The sequence below is a fragment of the Ranitomeya imitator genome, chromosome 5 (assembly GCF_032444005.1).
Source record: "Ranitomeya imitator isolate aRanImi1 chromosome 5, aRanImi1.pri, whole genome shotgun sequence".
NCBI lineage: Eukaryota > Metazoa > Chordata > Amphibia > Anura > Dendrobatidae > Ranitomeya > Ranitomeya imitator.
This window is the reverse complement of record NC_091286.1, coordinates 366,816,712-366,843,790: the sequence shown is the minus strand read 5'-3', so window position 1 is coordinate 366,843,790 and position 27,079 is coordinate 366,816,712. Positions and strand designations below refer to the sequence as shown.

At 44.1% G+C, this 27,079-nt stretch overlaps 1 protein-coding gene across 7 annotated transcripts in view; it reads left to right on the top strand.

Annotated features, from left to right (window-relative positions):
• Positions 1-27,079, top strand: part of FAM135A (family with sequence similarity 135 member A) — a 134,994-nt gene that overhangs the window by 17,091 nt on the left and 90,824 nt on the right. For 3 of the 7 annotated variants that reach the window (XM_069726641.1, XM_069726639.1, XM_069726636.1), the window contains exons 2-3: positions 11,175-11,248; positions 22,789-22,894. In XM_069726641.1, the coding sequence (XP_069582742.1) occupies positions 11,218-11,248; positions 22,789-22,894 (137 nt within the window). In that variant the 5' untranslated portion in view covers positions 11,175-11,217. The remainder of the gene's footprint in view (positions 1-11,174; positions 11,249-22,788; positions 22,895-27,079) is intronic. The other 4 variants (XM_069726638.1, XM_069726640.1, XM_069726635.1 and 1 more) reach the window with 2 other exon arrangements.

Genomic DNA, 27,079 nt, shown 5'->3' with positions numbered 1-27,079 from the left:
GCGTGACGCCAGTAGGTTGCCATGATAGCCAGGAGTCTGCTGAAGAAACCACTGCCCGTCATGACAGTACTCCCATGATCGGCAGCTTTCGGCTGATGTTCATAGGAGACCATGATTCTTGCTGTACAGAGCAATAGTGTGGTTTTGCTGTGTACAGTACAAGTGATCGAATGATCGTAGGTTCATGTCCCCTAAAGGGACTAACAAATACAGTGAAAGGTGGAAAAAATATTTAATATATATATGTCCAAAAGATAAATATATATGTTCAATTAGCTTTTTACATCCATTAAAAATAAATGGAAAAAAAATGAAATACATATGTGGTATCATAACGTCCAAAATCGTCGGATCTATCAAAATCTGAAATTAGTGAACCCGATCTGTAAGCTGGAATGGCAAAAAATATCAAATGCCAGAATTGCGTATTTTTGGCTGCTGCAGCATCCCAAAAAATTCAATAAGTGGCAATCAAAACGTCGTATCTACCTCAAAATGGTAGATACGTTTGGTCCGCGGGTCATGAGCGTTTGCTCCGCGGGTCATGAGCGTTTGCTCCGCGGGTCATGAGCGTTTGCTCCGCGGGTCATGAGCGTTTGCTCCGCGGGTCATGAGCGTTTGCTCCGCGGGTCATGAGCGTTTGCTCCGCGGGTCATGAGCGTTTGCTCCGCGGGTCATGAGCGTTTGCTCCGCGGGTCATGAGCGTTTGCTCCGCGGGTCATGAGCGTTTGCTCCGCGGGTCATGAGCGTTTGCTCCGCGGGTCATGAGCGTTTGCTCCGCGGGTCATGAGCGTTTGCTCCGCGGGTCATGAGCGTTTGCTCCGCGGGTCATGAGCGTTTGCTCCGCGGGTCATGAGCGTTTGCTCCGCGGGTCATGAGCGTTTGCTCCGCGGGTCATGAGCGTTTGCTCCGCGGGTCATGAGCGTTTGCTCCGCGGGTCATGAGCGTTTGCTCCGCGGGTCATGAGCGTTTGCTCCGCGGGTCATGAGCGTTTGCTCCGCGGGTCATGAGCGTTTGCTCCGCGGGTCATGAGCGTTTGCTCCGCGGGTCATGAGCGTTTGCTCCGCGGGTCATGAGCGTTTGCTCCGCGGGTCATGAGCGTTTGCTCCGCGGGTCATGAGCGTTTGCTCCGCGGGTCATGAGCGTTTGCTCCGCGGGTCATGAGCGTTTGCTCCGCGGGTCATGAGCGTTTGGTCCATCTGTCATGAGCGTTTGGTCCATCTGTCATGAGCGTTTGGTCCATCTGTCATGAGCGTTTGGTCCATCTGTCATGAGCGTTTGGTCCATCTGTCATGAGCGTTTGGTCTGCGTGTCATGAGCGCTTGGTCCGCGTGTCATGAGCGTTTGGTCCGCGTGTCATGAGCGTTTGGTCCGCGTGTCATGAGCGTTTGGTCCATTTGTCATGAGCGTTTGGTCCATCTGTCATGAGCGTTTGGTCCATCTGTCATGAGCGTTTGGTCCATCTGTCATGAGCGTTTGGTCCGCGTGTCATGAGCGCTTGGTCCGCGTGTCATGAGCGTTTGGTCCGCGTGTCATGAGCGTTTGGTCCGCGTGTCATGAGCGTTTGGTCCATTTGTCATGAGCGTTTGGTCCATCTGTCATGAGCGTTTGGTCCATCTGTCATGAGCGTTTGGTCTGCGTGTCATGAGCGCTTGGTCCGCGTGTCATGAGCGTTTGGTCCGCGTGTCATGAGCGTTTGGTCCGCGTGTCATGAGCGTTTGGTCCATCTGTCATGAGCGTTTGGTCCATCTGTCATGAGCGTTTGGTCTGCGTGTCATGAGCGCTTGGTCCGCGTGTCATGAGCGTTTGGTCCGCGTGTCATGAGCGTTTGGTCCGCGTGTCATGAGCGTTTGGTCCATTTGTCATGAGCGTTTGGTCCATCTGTCATGAGCGTTTGGTCCATCTGTCATGAGCGTTTGGTCCATCTGTCATGAGCGTTTGGTCTGCGTGTCATGAGCGCTTGGTCCGCGTGTCATGAGCGTTTGGTCCGCGTGTCATGAGCGTTTGGTCCGCGTGTCATGAGCGTTTGGTCCATTTGTCATGAGCGTTTGGTCCATCTGTCATGAGCGTTTGGTCCATCTGTCATGAGCGTTTGGTCTGCGTGTCATGAGCGCTTGGTCCGCGTGTCATGAGCGTTTGGTCCGCGTGTCATGAGCGTTTGGTCCGCGTGTCATGAGCGTTTGGTCCATCTGTCATGAGCGTTTGGTCCATCTGTCATGAGCGTTTGGTCCATCTGTCATGAGCGTTTGGTCCATCTGTCATGAGCGTTTGGTCCATCTGTCATGAGCGTTTGCTCCGCGGGTCATGAGCGTTTGGTCCATTTGTCATGAGCGTTTGGTCCATTTGTCATGAGCATTTGGTCCATCTGTCATGAGCGTTTGGTCTATCTGTCATGAGCGTTTGCTCCGCGGGTCATGAGCGTTTGGTCCATCTGTCATGAGCGTTTGGTCCATCTGTCATGAGCGTTTGGTCTATCTGTCATGAGCGTTTGGTCCATCTGTCATGAGCGTTTGGTCTGCGTGTCATGAGCGTTTGGTCCATGTGTCATGAGCGTTTGGTCCGCGTGTCATGAGCGTTTGGTCCGCGTGTTTTCCGTATGTCATGAGCGTTTGGTCCGCGTGTCATGAGCGTTTGGTCCGCGTGTTGTCCGTGTGTCATGAGCGTTTGCTCCGCGTGTCATGAGCGTTTGGTCCGCGTGTTTTCCGTGTGTCATGAGCGTTTGGTCCGCGTGTCATGAGCGTTTGGTCCGCGTGTTGTCCGTGTGTCATGAGCGTTTGCTCCGCGTGTCATGAGCGTTTGGTCGGCGTGTTGTCCGTGTGTCATGAGCGTTTGCTCCGCGTCTCATGAGCGTTTGGTCCATCTGTCATCAGTGTTTGGTCCATGTGTCATGAGCGTTTGCTCCGCGTCTCATGAGCGTTTGGTCCATCTGTCATCAGTGTTTGGTCCGCGTGTCATGAGCGTTTGGTCCGCGTGTCATGAGCGTTCGGTCCGCGTGTCATGAGCGTTTGGTCCGCGTGTCATGAGCGTTCGGTCCGCGTGTTAATTAGAAAAGCTTCTATCCACTACAGTTTAATCGCGGGCCTGCCATCCGTATTTGTCTCTGATATTCTCAGACTCATAGACTTGTAAGGATAATTAATGGGAACGTGTTCTATCCACGGAGAGAACAAATGGCACACGTACGTGACATGCGGGCGTCAGGAGAGTTAGTTGTATTCCTCTGGGTTTCCGGTAGCAGATTGTGTGCTGTACACTGGAATTACCTCGATTTTCAGAGGAGTCATTTCCAGTCATACAACACATAATTTATCCGGCACAGTTACCATTTGTAGCCTTGTTTCACAGTCTGCTTTGCCTTGACAGCTGCATAGATTATAATAATTGTGTTGGCAAATTGAGTGCGCCTGGCTTCATCAGAGGAGCTTTAAATACTTCTCCATTCTTCCATTTGTCACATATTCCAGGCTGAAATGCCGGAGTTGTATTTTCGGTGCAGCGAGCATGTGTTTGTGTTGGCTCCTATGAATAAGCAGGGACCTTTCCACATTACAGTAGTGTCCAGACTGCCCAGCTGCTGTGCGCTCCACCTTCTGCACCGACACTGACCACACAACGCGTTTCACTGCTGCAGCGGCTGGCGCCAGATCTAACAGCTAAAGCACTGGGGAATATCCCTTCCTTGCCATGTAGCCGTGCGCTGGAGGGTTTGTGCTGATTCATCGGAATGGAAAGGGTTGTAAAATCTCAATACATAGTAACATAGTAACATAGTTAGTAAGGCCGAAAAAAGACATTTGTCCATCCAGTTCAGCCTATATTCCATCATAATAAATCCCCAGATCTACGTCCTTCTACAGAACCTAATTGTATGATACAATATTGTTCTGCTCCAGGAAGACATCCAGGCCTCTCTTGAACCCCTCGACTGAGTTCGCCATCACCACCTCCTCAGGCAAGCAATTCCAGATTCTCACTGCCCTAACAGTAAAGAATCCTCTTCTATGTTGGTGGAAAAACCTTCTCTCCTCCAGACGCAAAGAATGCCCCCTTGTGCCCATCACCTTCCTTGGTATAAACAGATCCTCAGCGAGATATTTGTATTGTCCCCTTATATACTTATACATGGTTATTAGATCGCCCCTCAGTCGTCTTTTTTCTAGACTAAATAATCCTAATTTCGCTAATCTTTCTGGGTATTGTAGTTCTCCCATCCCCTTTATTAATTTTGTTGCCCTCCTTTGTACTCTCTCTAGTTCCATTATATCCTTCCTGAGCACCGGTGACCAAAACTGGACACAGTACTCCATGTGCGGTCTAACTAGGGATTTGTACAGAGGCAGTATAATGCTCTCATCATGTGTATCCAGACCTCTTTTAATGCACCCCATGATCCTGTTTGCCTTGGCAGCTGCTGCCTGGCACTGGCTGCTCCAGGTAAGTTTATCATTAACTAGGATCCCCAAGTCCTTCTCCCTGTCAGATTTACCCAGTGGTTTCCCATTCAGTGTGTAATGGTGATATTGATTCCTTCTTCCCATGTGTATAACCTTACATTTATCATTGTTAAACCTCATCTGCCACCTTTCAGCCCAAGTTTCCAACTTATCCAGATCCATCTGTAGCAGAATACTATCTTCTCTTGTATTAACTGCTTTACATAGTTTTGTATCATCTGCAAATATCGATATTTTACTGTGTAAACCTTCTACCAAATCATTAATGAATATGTTGAAGAGAACAGGTCCCAATACTGACCCCTGCGGTACCCCACTGGTCACAGCGACCCAGTTAGAGACTATACCATTTATAACCACCCTCTGCTTTCTATCACTAAGCCAGTTACTAACCCATTTACACACATTTTCCCCCAGACCAAGCATTCTCATTTTGTGTACCAACCTCTTGTGCGGCACGGTATCAAACGCTTTGGAAAAATCGAGATATACCACGTCCAATGACTCACCGTGGTCCAGCCTATAGCTTACCTCTTCATAAAAACTGATTAGATTGGTTTGACAGGAGCGATTTCTCATAAACCCATGCTGATATGGAGTTAAACAGTTATTCTCATTGAGATAATCCAGAATAACATCCCTCAGAAACCCTTCAAATATTTTACCAACAATAGAGGTTAGACTTACTGGCCTATAATTTCCAGGTTCACTTTTAGAGCCCTTTTTGAATATTGGCACCACATTTGCTATGCGCCAATCCTGCGGAACAGACCCTGTCGCTATAGAGTCCCTAAAAATAAGAAATAATGGTTTATCTATTACATTACTTAGTTCTCTTAGTACTCGTGGGTGTATGCCATCCGGACCCGGAGATTTATCTATTTTAATCTTATTTAGCCGATTTCGCACCTCTTTTTGGGTTAGATTTGTGACCCTTAATATAGGGTTTTCATTGTTTCTTGGGATTTCACCTAGCATTTCATTTTCCACCGTGAATACCGTGGAGAAGAAGGTGTTTAATATGTTAGCTTTTTCCTCGTCATCTACAACCATTCTTTCCTCACTATTTTTTAAGGGGCCTACATTTTCAGTTTTTATTCTTTTACTATTGATATAGTTGAAGAACAGTTTGGGATTAGTTTTACTCTCCTTAGCAATGTGCTTCTCTGTTTCCTTTTTGGCAGCTTTAATTAGTTTTTTAGATAAAGTATTTTTCTCCCTATAGTTTTTTAGAGCTTCAATGGTGCCATCCTGCTTTAGTAGTGCAAATGCTTTCTTTTTACTGTTAATTGCCTGTCTTACTTCTTTGTTTAGCCACATTGGGTTTTTCCTATTTCTAGTCCTTTTATTCCCACAAGGTATAAACCGCTTACACTGCCTATTTAGGATGTTCTTAAACATTTCCCATTTATTATCTGTATTCTTATTTCTGAGGATATTGTCCCAGTCTACCAGATTAAGGGCATCTCTAAGCTGGTCAAACTTTGCCTTCCTAAAGTTCAATGTTTTTGTGACTCCCTGACAAGTCCCCCTAGTGAAAGACAGGTGAAACTGCACAATATTGTGGTCGCTATTTCCTAGATGCCCGACCACCTGCAGATTTGTTATTCTGTCAGGTCTATTAGATAGTATTAGGTCTAAAAGTGCTGCTCCTCTGGTTGGATTCTGCACCAATTGTGAAAGATAATTTTTCTTGGTTATTAGCAGAAACCTGTTGCCTTTATGGGTTTCACAGGTTTCTGTTTCCCAGTTAATATCCGGGTAGTTAAAGTCCCCCATAACCAGGACCTCATTATGGGTTTGCCTGTTGGTTAGGCCACATTCACACATCAGTATTTGGTTAGTGTTTTACACCAAAGCCAGGAGTGGAACAAGCAATAGAAAAAGTATAATAGAAGCCTGCGCCACTTCTGCATTTTTTCCCCACTTCTGCTACCTGCCTCAGCCCGGCGTAGACAGCGGAAAATCATGTACGACAGCCCACTGTGGCTCCGTCTGCATTGTTAACGTCAATGGTCCCATCAGCGCATACATCTGAAATCCGTTTTGCGGGGGTTCAGTTTCATAAGCCCTGAAGGAGCCACCAAACATAGGGGCAAACATGATGGAAGCTCTACCTTACTTTACAGTTAGTATACACTGCGTGCAGAATTATTAGGCAAGTTGTATTTTGATCACATGATACTTTTTATACATGTTGTCCTACTCCAAGCTGTTCAGGCTTGAGAGCCAACTACCAATTACGGTAAGTAAATCAGGTGATGTGCATCTCTATAATGAGGAGGGGTGTTGTCTAATGACATCAAAACCCTATATAAGGTGTGCTTCATTATTAGTCAACTACCTTTCCTTTGACAAATTGGGTTAGGAGAGAGATTTGACGGGCTCTGAAAAGTCCACAATTGTGAGATGTCTTGCAGAGGGATGCAGCAGTGTTGAAATTGCCAAACTTTTGAAGTGTGATCACTGAACAATCAAGCGTTTCTTGGCAAATAGCCAACAGGGTCGCAAGAAGCGTGTTGGGCAAAAAAGGCGCAACATAACTGCCCATGAATTGAGGAAAATCAAGCATGAAGCTGCCAAGATGCCATTTGCCACCAGTTTTGCCATATTTCAGAGCTGCAACGTTACTGGAGTAACAAAAAGCACAAGGTGTGCGATACTCAGGGACATGGCCAAGGTAAGGAAGACAAAAACGGCCACCTATGAACAAGAAACATCAGATAAAACGTCAAGCCTGGGCCAAGAAATATCTTAAGACTGACTTTTCAAAGGTTTTATGGACTGATGAAATGAGAGTGACTCTTGATGGGCCAGAGGCTGGATCAGTAAAGGGCAGAGAGCTCCACTCCGACTCAGACGCCAGCAAGGTGGAGGTGGGGTACTGGTATGGGCTGGTATCATCAAAGATGAACTTGTGGACCTTTTCGGGTTGAGGATGGAGTGAAGCTCAACTCCCAGACCTACTGCCAGTTTCTGGAAGACAACTTCTTCAAGCAGTGGAACAGGAAGAAGTCGGTATCGTTCAAGAAAAACATGATTTTCATGCAGGACAATACTCCATCACATGCCCCCAACTACTCCACAGCGTAGCTGGCCAGTAAAGGTCTCAAAGAAGAAAAAATAAGGATATGGCCCCCTTGTTCACATGATCTGAACCCCATAGAGAACCTGTGGTCCCTCATAAAATGTGAGATCTACAGGGAGGGAAAACAGTCCACCTCTCGGAACAGTGTCTGGAGACTGTGGTGACTGCTGCACGCAATGTTGGTCGTAAACAGATCAAGCAACTGACAGAATCTATGGATGGAAGGCTGTTAGTGTCATCATGAAGAAAGGGCTATATTGGTCACTAATTTTTTGGATTTTGTTTTGGCATGTCAGAAATGTTTATTTCTAAATTTTATGCTGTTATATTGGTTTACCTGGTGAAAATAAACAAGTGAGATGGGAAAATATTTGGTTTTTATTAAGTTGCCTAATAATTCTGCACAGTAATAGTTACCTGCACAAACAGATATCCTCCTAAGATCAAATCTAAAAATAACCCACTCCAACTTCCAATAATATTAAGCTTTGATATTTAGGCATCTTTTGGGTTGATTGAGAACATAGTTGTTGATCAGTAATAAAAATAATCCTCTAAAATACAACTTGCCTAATAATTCTGCACACAGTGTATATTGATGAGCCCACATTTCTTATTCACTCCATTGAGTAGCCACTAAAATGTGTGTGTGTGTGTATATATATATATATATATATATATATATATATATATATATATATATATATATATATATATATATAGTTTGTATTCACATTAAATCCGTCTGCCTAGGGTTGTTAGTAAGCACTCACCAATTGCCTGCTCATTGGGCATGTGCTTACACAACCCATAGGTATGTATGTGCGCGTGTGACTAATTCTCGTGAAATGTGAGTTTACTACTGAGCGGCTCCTTAATTTTTACACTCTTAGCTGAGCTTCACAAGAAAACCAACAGATCCATGCTATAGCTGTACTTACAGCATACATAGAAGATAGCTTTCTATAAGGTCTGATGTGAGTATTTCTACATCAGCTACTCGCATGTTGTTGTTTCACTAGGTGCTGTAAGGTGAACATTTAATCTTAAAGATACACTCCATCAAAGTTTGTATCCTCTTAATATATTGCAATCACCATATGATATAGCACTGGGTACGTACAATTGCTCATTTTCCCTTCTACCCAGCAAATTGTTCTCATTTCTTTGCTCTGTGTAGAAACAAGAAGTCTCTTTCCCCTGGATGTGTTTTGTTAACTTGTGTGATAGATGTTTTTACTTTTCTCATAAAGTTCTTTGAATGTGGATAAGATTGGTAATTTGATCTGTCATCAAAGTGCAACTATAGGTGCAGTGTGGTCCACGGGATAAGTGAAACATATCTGATCCCCCCTCCGGGACCCCCAGTAATCACTGCACAAAGGGGACCCATCTCCAGTGCATCTTCACTGCAGCCAGAATTGAAGAGAGCCTCTTGGTCATACATGAGTACTGCTACCACATTCAGTGTCCAGGGGACAGATTGCGCCATATGTATTAGTGGGAAGACCCTTTAAAAAAAGATGAAAATTAAAGAGGTTGTTCACTACTAGGACAGCCCTGATAAAATAATAAAGCCTATACTCCCCTCCCATGCCGGTGCTGCTCCCGCGGTGTTGGCACTCGTGGTCCCGGGGCTGTGATGCGGCTTTGTGATACGTGACCCTGGTGCCCAATCAGCACTGGTGCCACTGTCTCCGCCTTTGGATAAACTGAACATGTAGAGGAAGCCATGGCTGCAGCTGACCCCGGACTTCTTCTTCATGTTCAATATGTCCAAAGGCGGAGACAGTGACGCCAGCGCTGATTGGGCTCCAACATCACACGTCACAACACCGGGACCGCGAGTGCCAACACCACGGGAGCAGCGCCGGCACGGGAGGGGAGTATAGGCTTTATTATTGGGGCTGAACATTTCCTTTAAGAAGGGGTTGTCCTAGTAGTGCTGATTACAGGCAGTGCATGGCTAGCATTTCCATATTACAGTGACTTTTATCAGTTTCCTTATTTTTAACTTTTGCTTTAATACATTTCCGATTTTTGCTCCTCTTAAGGCGTTGTGTCTGTCTTACGCTGGCTTCTTTTCAAGACTGGTCTAGAAACCTAGGAAATGCCAGTGTTGGTGACTCGAGCCCTAAAGAGTTTTCTGCAGACCAGTCCCTTGCTGGCTCGCTTTCTCCTAAAGATTGACAGTTCTTGCTTGTCCTGCTGGTCTGGACTGTGTGCTTTCCAGTGCTGCTCGCATAAGCAGCTGTTCCTCTGCAGCAGGTGAAAAGGTTCGGCCATGTTGAGACCAGTGATGGCAAGCTCTGTGGCAACGCGCTTACCCAGGAGATATTGGAAAAAGTACAGAGGGCTCTACAACACTTACAGCACACTAATTAATTGAAGTGCGGAAAACATGGGAGAAGAAGACACAAGGCTAGGATCACCATTAAATAACATCAATAATTTTATTGAAATACAGATATGCATGCAAGACAAAAAAGACACATTGAAAACCAATGAAAAAGCCCTTGAATCTATTCTGAATACTATCTGGAGGAGCGTGTGAGGACCAACCAGACTCCTCCACTGTGTGCACCTGGGAAAGGATATACTGGGAATGTTACGAGAAATCATAGCAATCGATCCAGTATACAGCGACAGGCTGTATGCATGACTCTAAGGCTGTGTGCACACGTTGCGGTTTTTTCGCGTTTTTTCCCGATAAAAACGCTATAAAACCGCAAAAAAAACGCATACAATAAGCATCCCATCATTTAGAATGAATTCCGCATGTTTTGTGCACATGATGCGTTTTTTTCCGCGAAAAAAACGCATCGCGGCAAAAAACACAGCATGTTCATTAATTTTCCAGTTTTTTTGCGGATTTCCCATTACAAAATGCATTGGGAAGTGTCCGGAAAAAACCGCGGCAAAACCGCGGCAAAAACGCATGCAGTTTTCTTGCAGAAAATGTCCGGAATTTTCTGCGAGAAATCCTGAACGTGTGCACATAGCCTGAGCCTGAGCAAACAAGATATTCCGGAGAGAATATGCCCCATAGAGCAAAGACAATATATCAGATATATAGGAATGAAACAAAGGCTTCAGTGGCTTTTTCATTGTTTGTAAACATATCTTTTTGTCTTGATGTTAGTTAATGGTGATCCTCGCCTTGTGTTTGCACACTTCTTTTGCCCAGGAGATTGACCACCGCTGATGCAGAGTAGGCTGGTAACCTAGGCAACGAGCAATAAACTGTAGTATTAAGGGAACGGAGAGAAATTTTGATAAAAAGTACATTGGAAAGTTTCTTGTTTTTACGAGCAGTTTGTAATTTTGGTCTTTTATCATTGTGAGGCGATGCGTTTAATTCCTACCTATTGGCATACTATGTCTCTGAGTTTTGTGCAGACAAGTGCGCATTTTCATTAAAACTATTCTTAGCAATAAATCTTCCCCTGGTCTCGGAGGTTTTGGTCATTTGGGGCTGCTTGGAGCTCGTATTATAGACACAGGTCACTTAGAGCAGCGAGTGACTGGGTGGGAATGGCCGGTAGCAGAAGCTTAGCATTGATTAGTGTGTGTGCAGGCGCACAAAGGGGATGAAATATTAATAGTAAGGAATTCCTGTCTTTCTCTTGGAGGTGCAGACAATGTGCTTATGACAGCGAGCATGGATAATTGGAAATGAGCTCCAATGGAAACTCCTTCGTCAGAGGTAAGGCCTGCTTAATAATGTAGATCTGTGTGTGTCTTCTCTCGCACTGGGTCACTATGCGCTGTGTCTTAAGGTAGGTACTCGGCTTCTGCCATGGCACAGACTGGCCGCAGATACCCATTCCAATATCACAACTGTATATTATATATTTGTACTCCTTTTATAAAAATGGATCTGAGACCATATTAATTAGTGATTAGCGAATGTGCTTTGATAAGACGTTATCGGTGCATGCTCGAGTGCTATCCGAGTGTCTGGAAACATCTGTTCTAGTCCTCGCAGCTGCGTGTCTCACCGCTGTGTGACAGCCGCAACACATGCAGGGAATGCCTATTTGTTAGATAATCCCTGAATGTGTTGCTGCTGTCAAACAGCCACGAGACATGCGGCCGCGGGGACTCGAACATATTTTTTGAGCACACCGAAGACATTTGGTTAGCACCCGAGCATGCTCAGATAACACCTTATCCCAGCTCGTTCACTAGTCTTAATACATTTTATATTTTTTGTTCTTACTGTTTTCTTCATTAAAATAGTTTGCAATCTCACAAGGATTCTTTCTCAGAAATAAATGCTCTTTTCACAAATTCGTTAGGCGAGACTATTAGTAAAAATTGTCCTTTGGTATCCCCGCAGAATTACAAAGCCGCAGCGGTTTGTCTGTGCATGTGGCTGTGCCTGGTACTGTAACTCAGCCCAATTTCTCTGCTGTGAAGTGAGGAGAAAGTATGTCTGCTTACTTGAAATGGAAATATTATATATTCAGTAATGTATTGTTTTTGAGGACACACTACCATTAAACTAATATAACTTTTAGTGTTTTAATATTATCGTTTCTGTGAGTTTTTCAAAATTTTAAATATTAAACTATATAACTTCTATCTATCACTATATCTATATAACTAATTATATAACTTCTATACTTATTCCTGAAGAATAAAATACATTAAGACTATACTGACATGATAGAGGGATGTTAAAACGAAAAACAGCCCCTTTCCTTCCTGGCAGAGCTTCATGTAGGGAAGATGTGACCCGCGCTGAGGTTACATAATGGCGAGCAGGGTGGTTGCTTTGGGTTTGGGGTTTAGCTTCTGCTTGTACACGTATGTCTTACACTTGTGTTTGTTAACCAGAAGGGTGTAAATTAGGTCCTTTGATCCTGGGGAGGATTCCAGATACATATTTTTTTTTTTTAAATTCGTTTATTAATTTCAGAATAGACAAACATTGCACATATTACATTTATCATTATTAAACATACCATCAGATACAAATGATTACAAACATCATCGCATCCAAAGTTCAGAGGCAATAGACTGTGCATGTTGAATCACTAGTACCTACAAAATACCTACTATACAACTTAAACAACTTTAACCTTTAGTAATAAGTCGCCAAAAGAAAACAGATTCAAGTTTGCTCTGCAACGATGTCCCCAAACCCCATGCCCTCCTCCCCGTGCATATATCTAATCCACGCAGACTACAGAGTATGATGAGATGAGTTCCATCTACCCCAAATTTTTTCGAATTTACCTGGGCATCCTCTATTATGGTACAGTGTTCTTTCATATGGGATAACCGAGTTCACCAGGTCAATCCAAGCTCTGAGAGACGGGGAGGAGCTACCCATCCACCTTAATGCCAGTACCTTTCGTGCTAAGAAGAGCGTTTCTCGAAGGAAGATCCCAGTATGGTGATCCCAGGTCTCTGTATCCCACACCCCAAATAGGCAAGTCAATGGTTCAAGTGGGACAGGGATTAACAATAAAGACGTTAACAATGTCGTGACTTCTTTCCAATAATGAAGGATTACCGGGCACCGCCATATCATGTGGGTAAAATCCGCATCATGTGCGTGACACCGTAAGCAGTCTGACGTCTGAAGGCGGCCCATTTTAAAAAGTCGTGTCGGAGTCAGATAAGTCTGATATGTAATATATAGCTGGGTCATCCTATTGTTAACTGAGGGAGAAACTTTAGTTGGAGATTCCAAAATATCTTCCCACTCCTCTCCCAGTGTATCGGGAAGGAGTCCCTCCCATTTCTTTTTTAAGGTGTTAATAGTGAGCCCATCTCCCACGGATAATAGGTATGTGTATAAAGAGGAAATGAGCCCCTGAGGACCCTGTGATTTGAGAATGCCTATAAGGGGTAAAGATGAAATTGCTCGACCTGCACCTGCATTTCGCATATGTGACTGGAAAGCTGACCTCAGCTGTAAATAACGGAAGAATTGAGATCTTGGGATATTGCAGGTATCCCGCAATTGTTCAAAGGACACAAAAACATCTTGGTTATACAAATTACCTACCGAGAGAACACCACATGAGATCCAGAACTCAGTAGACGGGTGATTTAGTAATTCTGGAAAATAACTATTATACCACAGTGGCATTTCGGCTATTATATCTGTATATTTAATAACTTTTTTAATTTGTCTCCATATTAATCTCGCTTGTCGAAGCAATGGCAGCAAACGGGGAGCACTGACTTTCTCCATTTCCAAAAAACCCAGTGGACAGTCAATACGGGCAGAATGGATTATATGGCTTTCTGAATTAGGTAGGGAGTTGCTAGGCATCCATTTGCTTATCGCCCTAGCCTGCCCAGCAAGATAATATAGATAAAAGTCTGGTAAGGCTGCCCCTCCCCCCCTTGTCGGTCTCTGTAGAGTAGATAGCTTGAGTTTGGGTCTAGTCTTCCCCCATATAAAGGACGTGGTCAGGGAGTTTAAGTTTGCAAAAAAAGATTTGGGTATTGGCACAGCACTATGTTGGAGACAATAATTAAATTTGGGGAGCAATATCATCTTAACTAAATTAATGCGACCTGCAACGGAGAGAGGGAGTTTGCTCCAAGCTATGAATTTAGATTTGGCCAGGTCCAATAGTGGATAAATATTAAGTCGTAGGTCCAGCTGACTATATTGAGACATATGTATTCCTAGATATTTGAAATTGGAGACTACAGGTAGTGACGAGAGATTTTCGAGACGGGGCATCGGCGCATGAGACAGAGGCATCAGAGCAGACTTATCCCAATTGATATAGAGACCAGAGAATTTGCTAAAATTATCTATAGTCGTTATTACTCGCGGTAGTGTTTCTTCTGTTTTATCCATAAATATGATCATATCATCAGCATATAAACCGATGGTGTCTACACGATCCGCAATACTTATTCCCTTGATATCCGTGGAAGACCTTATGCGTATTGCCAATGCTTCTATCGCGAGGGCAAAGAGGGCCGGGGACAGAGGACATCCCTGACGGGTTCCCCTATGTAAAGTAAAAGAATCAGAGATAGAATTATTCACAATTACCCGTGCCCTAGGATTCCTATATAGTGTATCTATCCCTCTAATAAATTTATCTCCAAAACCGTATTTCTGCAGACATGCAGAAAGAAAAGGCCATTCAAGGGAGTCAAACGCTTTAGCTGTGTCTAGGGATGCCAGAGCCCAGTTATTATCCAATTCTAGGGAGCTATATTGAATCACTGATTGGACCCGCCGAATATTAATAGAGGTACTTTTCCCAGGCATAAAGCCTGTTTGATCTGGGTGTATAAGATCTAATATGATTGTATTTAGTCTAGTGGCCAATATTTTAGTGAAGATTTTATAATCTACGTTCACCAATGATATGGGGCGATATGATCCACATTCCAAGGGGTCCTTTCCCTCCTTCTTAAGTACAATGATATTTGCATCATAAAATGTTTCAGGCATAATTTCTCCCTCCCATATATTCTGAAGCACCTTCAATAAGAGTGGTGCCAGGTGGTCCCGATATTTTTTATAGAACTCAACGGGAAACCCGTCAGGTCCAGGGGCCTTCCCGGTGGCCATATCCATTATAGCCTGTTCCACCTCCTCCAGAGTAAACTCGGCTTCCATAAAAGCTTGCTGGGTTGGGCTCAGTAAGGGGAATGCCATGTCTGATAGATAGTCTATACATTCAGGGACCCCAAGACCACTACCCGATTTGTACAGTGACTTATAGTAATTACAAAAACTTTGAAGAATTTCCTCGGTGGAGGATACCAACGAACCATCGAGTGTCCGAATCTGTAGTACCGTGTTGGAGGTGTTATGCTGACGTACCAAAAAAGCTAGGAGTTTACTGGCCTGATTCCCCATTTCAAAATAAGACTGACGGGTAAAAAATAATTTACGTTTTGATTTAGTGTCTATATTTTGGGTGTATAATCTTTGGGAAGTGAGCCACTCCACCCTGTTGCCGTTAGTTTGATTGGCCACATAGGCGGCTTCCGAGTCCTTCAGCCGTCGCTCAATCTCGTCATCTTCCCCCGCCGTCACCCTCTTTATATAGGAGATTGTAGAGGACAGACATCCCCTCAAATATGCCTTTAGAGTGTCCCAGAACAGATTGAGATTCGAGGGGTCTGGGTGAGTAGAGACAAAGCAGTTTAACTGATCAACCGTTCTATCACTAGCATCTATTAGTTTCAGCCAGAAGGGATTCAATTTCCAAGGTATATTATTATTTGACTGACCGTATTTAAGTTTGAGAACAATTGGGCTGTGATCTGATATCCCCCTGTTACCATGTTCGACACTATTCACCCACAGCGCTAGGTCGCTAGATCCAAATATGTAATCTATACGGGATAGAGACTGTCTAGTTGAAGAATGACAAGTATATTCCTTTATCTCAGGGTGACGTATTCTCCATAGGTCTAACCATCCGCTACCGTTCATAAATGATGCCAATTGAGAGGGAGATTGAGAAAGGGACCCCCTTGACATCTCGCCGTCTAGTCTCAGTCTGTCTTTAAGATTATCCATGACTAAATTAAAGTCTCCCATACAGATAACACTAGCATTAGGATAATTTAGGGAGAAACCCAGTGCCATGCGGAGAACCGATATGCCGGCCGGGGGTGGGTTATAAACACATAATATCACATATTCCTTCATATTAATAAAGGCATGAACAAAAACAAAGCGACCCTCGGGATCGCGTCGTGACTCTCTAGCCTCCCACCTGACATTCCTATGTACCAACAGGGAGACCCCTCTGGAGTAACTGGTGTGAAATGCGTGAAGGGACCACTGCACCCACGGCTTTTGCGTACACTTAGCTGTGTCTCTGGTCAAATGCGTCTCCACAAGTGCTACAATATGTGGATGATACCTTTTAATTTGTGAAAATACCTTAATTTTCTTTCGAGGAGTCTTAATACCCCGTATGTTCCACGTCATACATACAATCTCAGATCCCATATCTACGTTCGGGAAAAGGCATAACATACACCACAGCCTGGGCGGGAATCAGGAACATCATACAGAGCATAAGGTTATCACTGGCGACTAATAAACATAACAAACAATTGAAATTGAAACTGGTGTAAAATACCAAACCAAACAACATTTGAACAGTGGAGGAGTGTAATCCTACACTCCTATAGTTGAGTAGAATAGGGGATACCCTCACTGGAATCAGCGTCCGGTATAGTTGACAAACTCAGCACCCACATAGAGAGCTCTAGATTGTGTTGCCATCAGATAGAAAGAGCTACTCAAGAGTCCGGGGTACTAGGCCCCTTGTATGACCGTAACCATTCGACCGCCTCCGCCGGGTCAGTGAAGAACAGGGAGGAGCCTTCATGAACAATACGGAGTCGAGCTGGATAAAGCATGGAGTAAATGATGTTTTTATCCCTGAGCTGCTTTTTGACTTCCATAAATCGAACTCGCTGCTTTTGAAGTTCCATAGAGAAGTCCGGGAAGATTGATATAGTGGCGTTATTGAACTTAATAGGGGCCTTCTGCCTTGCCAAGCGAAGAATTGCATCCCTGTCTCTGCAGTTAAGGAGACGTGCCAGAAAGGGTCGGGGCGGAGTTCCAGGAGGAAGAGGTCTCGTTGGGACCCTATGGGCCCTTTCCACAGAAAATGTTGAGGAGAATCCGTCTCCCAGGGAGGTTTTAAGCCAGTCCTCTAGAAATTGCTCAGGTTGCTGACCCTCCGAGCGTTCTGGTAGGCCAATAATTCGGATATTATTACGGCGCAGCCTGTTTTCCAGGTCATCTGCCTTTTGCTTCCAGGCATTCACAGAGCCAGTGGCCTTTGATAACTTAGCCTCCATTGGGGCAATGGTGTCCTCTATCTGAGACACCCTTGTTTCAACCTCTGAAATACGCCCTCTCATAGTTTGTATATCTTGTCGCAGACGGCCCACTTCAGTATGCACGTCTTCTATTTTCTCAGTGAGAGAGGACCTGGTGAGAGATATAGCCTGCATCAACTGCTCAGATGCTTGTTTAAGAGTCAGTTCGTCTTGTTCTCCCTCCTCATTGCTGTCAGAAAGACGATTTTTGCGTTGACTCTGCGTGGGATTATTTCTGAGAGAGCGTGTATTATCTGGGGCATCTTCTCTGGCATATTTCCTCAACTTGTCAGCAGCCCCCGCTCCTTTAGGATGATGCATGGTGATTGGCAGAAGATCCCCACCAAATGACCAAATTTATTATTATGGCAGTCTATTCTCCACTAGCAGACCGGACAGGGCCAAACACCGGGATGCACCCCCGAGAGGCAGCAAACCAAGCAAAGAGTCTCAGATATCTGCAAATGTATCAATTTAGGAGTTTGCCCAGGCACTGTGTCCCAGAGCAGCCACAGTTCCCCAGGAAGAACAGCAGGGAGGGGGGAACGATCCCTCCAAAGTAATGGTGCAAGCAGGGGTTTTGATAAGGGGAGTGCAGGGCCCAATTTTCCAGGGCGCACACCGCTCTGCCCCTTTTAGTGTTTCAGGCCGGTAGCTCACCTCCTGAATGCACCGCAGTCTTGCTATATAGCGCCTCTCTCCTTGCTGCTGGAGAGTGCGCTGTGGTAATGGCCGCCGTCTCCCAGGGCCCGCCCGCCGCTCCAGACCCGGCACCTGTCTCCTGCTCCTCGATGTTCCACAGCGTCCCCGCTGTATGTAAGTGCCTGCCGTGCTCCCCGGGGGATCCACCCGGTTTCAGCCGCCGCCGGCACTGCGTCCCGCCCGTCGGAGCCGCGCTTAAAGATGGCCGCCGCAGCCCAGGGACCTCGCCGCTCCTCCAGACCGCCACAGATATCGGCTCTCCAGCGTTCCACCGCCGCCACCCGGGGGGGTCGCCGGTCTCCCGAGCTTTCAGAGCACCGCCTCAGCCGGTGCAGCTGCAGTTCAGGGGGATAAATGGCCGGATTCAGATCAGGATAATGGGAGCCTCCAAAAGGTGCGTCTTCTCTCTTGGCTTACATAGCCACGCCCCCCAGATACATATTTTAATTGCAGTGGTTAATTAAAGTCGACAGTAAAGCTCATCTACATGCACAGTGTGTTTCTGCGGGTGGTTGGAGCATAATTAGGATTTCATTCTTTTAGTTTCCTTGGCACAAAACATGGTTAAAAGCCACATTGCCTCAGGTTAAGTACAAATGTGCAGGAAGGAATTTGTGTGAAGTTACGTGATGGATTTTCGCAGGTAAAATCCACAGCTAAAATACAGTACAGGCAAGTGAATTAAATATTATACCATAAATGTCAATCACAAAATGTGAACTTTTTCCAAGTGAGCAAAACAGCATATTTGGGATCTTTTCGATCCTTTTACTGCTCCGTATGTTGCAGAAATGCTGTGGATTTCAGTGTAGCTGAGATGAACTCCACAGCAAAATCTGCTTGTAGGCCATTTGGGAGCATCACAATCATGGAAGAGATTAATCACAGCACAATAAAACTTTCACACTCATTATCTATGAACTGTTCCAGTATTTACAGCCACAACTGTTTTCTCCCTGTCCCACATTGATAATTCTGCTCACTTGTTTTCTCTATCTTATCTATTATTCCTGTGTCCTCCTGTGGAAAAAAGGTTATAAACTTGCCCATAGGCCTTAAGGTACCTTCACACATAACGATATCGTTAACGATATCGTTGCTTTTTGTGACGTAGCAACGATATCGTTAAGGAAATCGTTATGTGTGACAGCGACCAACGATCAGGCCCCTGCTAGGAGATCGTTGGTCGCTGAGGAAAGTCCAGAACTTTATTTTGTCGCTGGATCTCCCGCTGACATCACTGGATCGGCGTGTGTGACGCCGATCCAGCGATGTCTTCACTGGTAACCAGGGTAAACATCGGGTTACTAAGTGCAGGGCCGCGCTTAGTAACCCGATGTTTACCCTGGTTACCAGCGTAAACGTTAAAAAAACAAACAGTACATACTTACCTTCAGCTGTCTGTCCCCGGCGCTGTGCTTCTCTGCACTCCTCCTGCATCCTGTGTCAGCGCCGGTCTGCCGGAAAGCACAGCGGTGACGTCACCGCTCTGCTTTCCGGCTGACTGGCGCTGACAGTGCAGAGGAAAGCACAGCGCCGGAGGACAGACAGCTGAAGGTAAGTATGTAGTGTTTGTTTTTTTAACGTTTACGTTGGCAACCAGGGTAAACATCGAGTTACTAAGCGCGGCCCTGCGCTTAGTAACCCGATGTTTACCCTGGTTACCGGGGACCTCGGGATCGTTGGTCGCTGGAGAGCTGTCTGTGTGACATCGTTGTCGGTATCGCTGCAGCGTCGCTTAGTGTGAAGGTACCTTTAGTCAGCCTGATGAAGGCCACATAGTGTAATTTTGGTCTCCCTCTTTCCAATATACTGATTGATATATTGCATACATTCATGGCTTAAACTGTTGGCACCATTGAAATTGTTCCAGAAAATGAAGTATTTTTCCCAGAAAATTGTTGCAATTACACATATTTATTTCCTTGGTGTGTATTGGAACAACACAAATAAAGAGCAGAAAAAAGGAAAATTGAACATACCGTATATACTCGTGTATAAGCTGAGTTTTTCAGTACGTTTTTTTGAGCAGCGGGTCACAGGAGGCAGGAGCCGGCAGCTGCAGCTAAACCCTGTGCCCACTGTTAAAGAGAAATGAATATTCACTGCGTTGGCAGTGAATATTCATTTCTCTTACAGTGCACAGTTGCAGCCTGCCGGCTTCCAGCACACATCCTATATACCTTCCCTGCTCGCCCTCACTGTATCTCGTTCCAGCTGGCGCCAGCAGCTCTTCTGGCCAAGCGATCACGTCTGCCCCGCTCATTAAAGTAATCAATATTCACGTCTCTCCACTCCCATAGGCGTAGAGTGAATATTCATTACCTTAATGAACAGTGACACGTGATCGCTCAGCAAGAAGTACTGCAGGCGCCGGAACGAGATGCAGTGAGGGCACGCAGGGAAGGTAAGTAGAATGTGTTTTTTTTGTTTGTTTTTTTTCAATAGGAACCATGCATACAAGGACGGGGTATAAGAAGCCATGCATACAAGGATAGGGGATAAGGAGCCATGCATGCAAGGGCAGGGATGGGGAGCCATGAATACAAGGACAGGGATGGGGAGCCATGCATACCAGGATAGGAATGAGGGGACAATGTATACCTGGCTTATATTTGAGTCAATAAGTTTTCCCAGTTTTTCGTGGCAAACTTAGGTGACTCGGCTTATACTCGAGTATATACGGTAATTTCACACTAAACCCCAAAGATGGGTGGACAAAATTGTTGGCACCCTCAATTTTATATTTGGCTGCACACCCTTTGGATTAAATAACTGCAATCAATCGCTTCCTATAACGATCAACAAGCTTCTTACTCCTCTCAACTGGAGTTTTGGATCACTCTTCTTTTGCAAACTGCTTCAAGTCTCTCGTATTTGAAGGGTGCATTCTCCCAGCAGCCATTCATTCCTGGTCACTTTAGAACTCTCTAGTGCTTTGTTTCCATCCATTTCTGGGTGCGTCTTGAAGTATGTTTGGGGTCATTGTCCTGCTGGAATGACCTAGGACTCAAACCCAGCTTTCTGACACTGGGCTCTACATTGTGACTTAAAATCCTTTGGTAATGTTCAGATTTCATGTTAGTTTGCACACAGTCAATGCACATAGAGCCAGAGACAGCAAAACAGCCCGAAAACATCTTTGAACCTCCACCATATTTGACTGTAGGTACTGTTTTCTTTTCTTTGTAGACCTATTTCACTTTTTGGTAAACAGTAGAATTATCTACTTTACCAAAAAGCTCTATCTTGGTCTCATCTGTGCACAACACTTTCCCAGAAGAATTTTGGCTTACTCATTTACATTTAGGCAAAATGCAGTATAGATTTTTTATGTTTCTCTGTCAGCAGTTGGGGTCCTCCTTGGTCTCCTGCCATAGGCTTTCATTACATTCAGATGTCGATGGATAGTTCATGCTGACACTGATGCACCATGAGACTGCAGGACGGCTTGAATTTCTTTGAAATTTGATTGAGGTTGCTTATTTACCATCCGGACTCTCCCGCGTTGCAACCTTTCATCAATTTTTCTTTGCTGTCCTCTTTCAGAGTGATTAGCTATAGTGCCATGGCTTGTAAGCTTCTTGATTATGTTGCCCACTGTGGACAAAGGAACATCGAGATCTCTGAAGATGGACTGATAACCTTGAGATTGTTGAGAGTTTTCATCAATTTCAGGTATCAAGTCTTCATACAGTTCTCTTCTCCTCTTTCGGTTCTCCATGCTTAGTGTGGCACACACAGACACACAATGCAAAGATTGAATCAACTTCTTCCCTTTTTATCTGGTTTCAGGTGTGATTTTCATATTACCCATACCTGTTACTTGCAACAGGTGAGTTTGAACGAGCATCACATGCTTGAAACAAAGTTGTTTACCCACAATTTTGGAAAGGTGCCAACAATTCTGTTCAAGTGAAACATAAATGTAAGAGAAAGACGAGAGTCAGCTCACCGGATCCACGTTGTAATGAAGCTGTGTGTAAGCCTCCACACGGTGCTGCCCAGGACTAAGTACAGTTAGCAGACAGCAAGGAAAAAAGAAATTTCCAGCAAAGAGTCAAGTGGATAAAACTTCAGAATATATTTAGACCTCATAAAACGCTAGCCGTTCCTCCAGTGGTCTCCAACCAACACGTTTTCGGTACGTGGTTATGGTTATGAGTAAGGCATAGCCAAAACGCGTTAGCTGGAGACAACTGGAGAAACTACTAGCGTTTTATGATGTCTAAATAAATTCTGAAGTTTGATCCATTTGACTTTTCGGCTGGAGATTTTTTTTAGTTCTTTGTCCGACCTGTTTTTGGGGGCTTTGCGTGTCCAAATGCCCTTTTTTTCCCTCAGTTTCGTTGTGTTCTTTCATGTGTAATGGCAATATTTTTGGGGAGAAATACTTATTTCAAGGGTGCAAACACTTTCGGCCATGACTGTATATAGAAACGGTATGTAGACTTCTGTATTTCTTCTAAAGATACCGAGTAAAAAACGAAAAACTTTGTCCACTTTGTACATTTTGTAAATGAGACCCTATAGGTGGCGGATGACCGTTTATGGCCTCTTGTGGAGGCATACGTATACATCAGGAAGCTTTTGCAGCATAAATGTCACATCGGGCCGTAAATGTCACGTGAACATGGGCTTAGATTTCCATGTTATTCTAGTCTCATTCATTTCTATTTTCTCGCTTTCCTTCCTGTTTAGTGAATAGTGAATCTTCATCTGGAATCAAAATGAGTGATGTTCAGGCAACTGTGGAATTTTCAGTGGAGCTCCAGAAGTTTTACAATGTGGATCTATTCCAGAGAGGGTGAGTGTCACATCCTGGACTATGGTATTTCCTCCCAGTGATTCTTTGTTTTGCTTTAGTTGTCCTGTTGACCTAGAGGTAGCCATCGTCCTTCCTCCGGTGTGTCATGATGCTTATAATGATGTATAAGATTAACTTCCCACAATGAGTTTCTGGTGAGTTTTTGACGCTGCTGAGCAAAGCAAAAACTGCTGTGATTTACAGTTCCAATAAGTGGATGAGCTTTATAGAAATACTAGATGGTGGCCCGATTCTAACGTATCGGGTATTCTAGAATATGTAGGTAGTATATAGCACAGGCTACGTACTATATTGTATATAACACAACTGACGTAGTATATAACATAGCTGCGTAGTATATAACAGAGCTACGTAGTATGTAACACAGCGTACGTAGTATATAGCAGAGCTACGTAGTATATAACATAGCCACGTAGTGTATTGCACAGGTATGTAGTATAATGGTCAGCCACGTAGTATATAGCAGAGCCACTTAGTATATAACATAGCCATGTAGTATATTGTAGAGCCACGTAGTATATTGCACAGGCACGTAGTATATTGCACAGCCACGTAGTATATAACACAGTCACGTAGTGTATTGCACAGCTACGTAGTGAATTGCACAGCTATGTAGTATATTGGTCAGCGACGTAGTATATAACATAGCCACGTAGTATATTGTAGAGGCACGCAGTATATTGCATAGCTACGTAGTATATTGCACAGCCACGTAGTATATAACAGAGCCACGTAGTATATTGCACAGTCGACGTAGTATATAAGAGAACCGACACAGCCACATAGTATATTGCACAGCTAAGTAGTATATAACACAGAGCACGTAGTATATTGCACAGCCACGTAGTATATTGGACAGTCACGTTGTATATTGCCCAGCCACATAGTGTATAGCACAGAGATGTAGTATATAACGCAGCCCACGCAGTATGTAACACAGCCCACGTAGGATATAGCAATGTGAGCACTTTATGCGTGGTTAAAAAAGACTTAAAATAAAAAATAAACATATACTCACCTTCCGAAGGCCCGTTGAAGTCCTGGCGCCTGTGTACAGTGCACGCGGCAGCTTCCGGTCCCAGGGTTTTTATGAGCGCAGGACCTGTGGTGATGTCGTGGTCACATGATCGGGACGTCATGGCAGTTCCTTCTCGCATAGCATCCTTGGCACCGGAACCTGCCACTTGCACTGCCGAGGACAGCACACCACGTCGGAGGGTGAGAATAACCTTTTTTTTTTTAATTAGTATTATTTGTAACATTAGATCTTTTTACTATTGATGCTGCATACGCAGCATCAATAGTAAAAAATTGGTCACACAGGGTTAATAGCTGCGTTACCGGAGCATCAATAGTAAAAATTGGTCACACAGGGTTAATAGCTGCGTTACCGGAGCATCAATAGTAAAAAATTGGTCACACAGGGTTAATAGCTGCGTTACCGGTAGCGCTCGCATTAACCCTGTGTGAGGGTTGAATGGAGGGGAGTATGGACTGACTGCGGAGAGGAAAGAGAGGCCATTTTGCCGCCGGACTGTGCCTGTCGCTGATTGGGCGTTTTGCCACAACCAATCAGCGACTTGGATTTCCATGACAAACAGAGGCCGCGACCAATGAATATCCGTGACAGACAGACAGAAACACAGACAAAAAGACAGGCAGACAGACGGAAGTGACCCTTAGACAATTATATAGTAGATCATGCCCACTGTGCTTTTTTTTACACTGAATGAAATGACCCAAGGTGCGTTTTTAACCCTTTCACCAAGCAATTTTCATTATTTTTCATTTTCGTTTTTTGCTCCTCTTCTTCCCAAAGCCATTACTTTATTTTTCTGTCAGTATAGCTGTATGAGGACTTTTTTTTTTTTTGTGGGATGAGTTGTATTTTTGAACAACACCATTGATTTTACCATAGAGTGTGCGGGAAAACTGGAACAAATTCCAAGAGACGTGAAATTGCAAAGGAAAGTGCAATTCCATAATTGTTTTTTCTTTTTTTTTTTTTTTCATTTACCATGTTCACTAAATTCTAAAAATGACCTACCAATATGATTCTCCAGGTCAGTACGAGTTCTTGGATTCCAAACATGCATAGGCTGTTGGTGAAAAAATCCAAGGGTTGTGTAAAAAAAAAAAAAAAAGACATAATTTTCGAGACACATAGCATCTCTATTTTCGGGATCTGGGGCTGGATGAGGCCTTATTTTTTGCGCGTCTACCATTTTGGGGTAGATATGATTATGATGTTTTGATTGCCCATTATTGCATTTAGTTGCAATGTTGCGGCGACCAAAAAAAAAAAAAGCATAATTCTGGCGTTTTTGTTTTCTCATTATGCCATTATGCCGTTTACCAATCTGATTAATTTAGTTAATATTTTGATAGGAAATTTCTTAACTCAGCAATATTAACTACGGTTTTTTTATTTTCTTATTTTTTTTTATTTTAAATGGAGCAAAAGAGGGGTGAATTGATTATTTATATACATATATATATATATATATATATATATATATATATATATATATATATATATATATATATATATATATATACACTTTTTTCTTTACTTGCTGCAATAGTTCAACGCTCAAGGTTATATAGGGGTTAAATCCCCAACATATCCATTTTTCTTGAGGGTCTGCTGTGTTTTTTGTGGGGATTTTCCCCAAAGAGTTTTATTAATTACAGAAAATTCACAGGTAAAAAAAAAAGGCACATAACCTGCAAATAGCTGCATTAAAGTCAAATATCAAGTATTAAAAACTAAGTACTGTAGCTTTATTTAAAACATGACATATCAAAAACAAACAAAAACTCAATGAGCATGCATGTAAAAAATTGCAATGCCAAAAACGCAAGTAAAATAATTTAGCCCTTGGGTGCAGAAAATCTGTAAGGTCCAATAGTCATCGTGGTAATGTAGCCTACAACTGAACTGTGCGTGCCCCTAACTAGGGGAGATTGTGGCTGAGCACATCTATGCTACTGGTGGAAGCTATGGTACCACGAGGACTGTTGCTGATCGGTTTCAGTAGTCATATGGACCCTGCTGGAACGCCCGTGCTGGGTCACAGGGAAATAAAATAGAGATAATCCTATAAATGTGCCTTCTGTGTAATGGCTGTGTCTGTTGGTGGAGGAACTTGGACTGATCATACCACATCTTCTGGGCAGAGGAGGAAGCAAAAGAGCGGATACAGACAGGACAGCAGGGGATCACAGCTGCTGGTTTCTGTAAGGCATGCGTACACGCATGGAATGGGGGAGGCATTCGTACAGGGATGGAACGGGGGAGCCATTCATACTAGGACAGGGATAGGAGAGGCATGCAGACAGGGGTAGGGATCGGGAGGCATTCATACCAGGACAGGGAAGGGGGAGGCATGCATATAATCACAGGGACAGGGGAGGCATGAAGACAGGGACAGGGATGGGGAGGCATTCATACCAGGACAGGGAAGGAGGAGCGATGCATAGCAGGACAAGGATGAGGGGACAATGCATACCTGGCTTATACTCTAGTCAATAAGCTTACCCAGTTTTCCGTGGCAAAAGTAGGTGCCTGGGCTTATACTCGGGTCAGCTTATACTCAAGTATATACGGTAAATGCCGCTGTCAAACTTTTGACAGTGGCATTTAACAAGCACTTCTGGCCATCAGGCCGGAAATGCGGTCACTAGACCCTCGTCACTTGATCGGCATGACAACCAGAGGTCTCCTTGAGACCTCGTTGTTGATGCAGGATTGCTGTGAGCGCCACCCTGTGGTCCAGGGTGGCACTCATACCAAGTCTGTAATTCTGCTATATAGAGGCGATCTGAGCATCGCCTCTATGTAGCAGAGCCGATCAAGTTGTGGCAGCTTCTAGCCGCCCATGAAGGCTATTGAAGCATGCCAAAAATAAATAAAAAAAAATGTTTTTAAAAATATGAAAAAAATTAGAAGATATATAAAAGTCACCCCCCTTTCGCCCCATTCAAAATAAAACAATAAATACAAAATCAACAATACGCGTATTTGGTATCACCGCGTTCAGAATCTCCCGATCTAACCAATAAAATTAAAGGATTAACCTGATCGCTAAACGGCATAACGATAAAAAGAAGTAAAAACGCCAGAATATTTTTTTGTCGCCGTGACATTGCATTACAATGCAA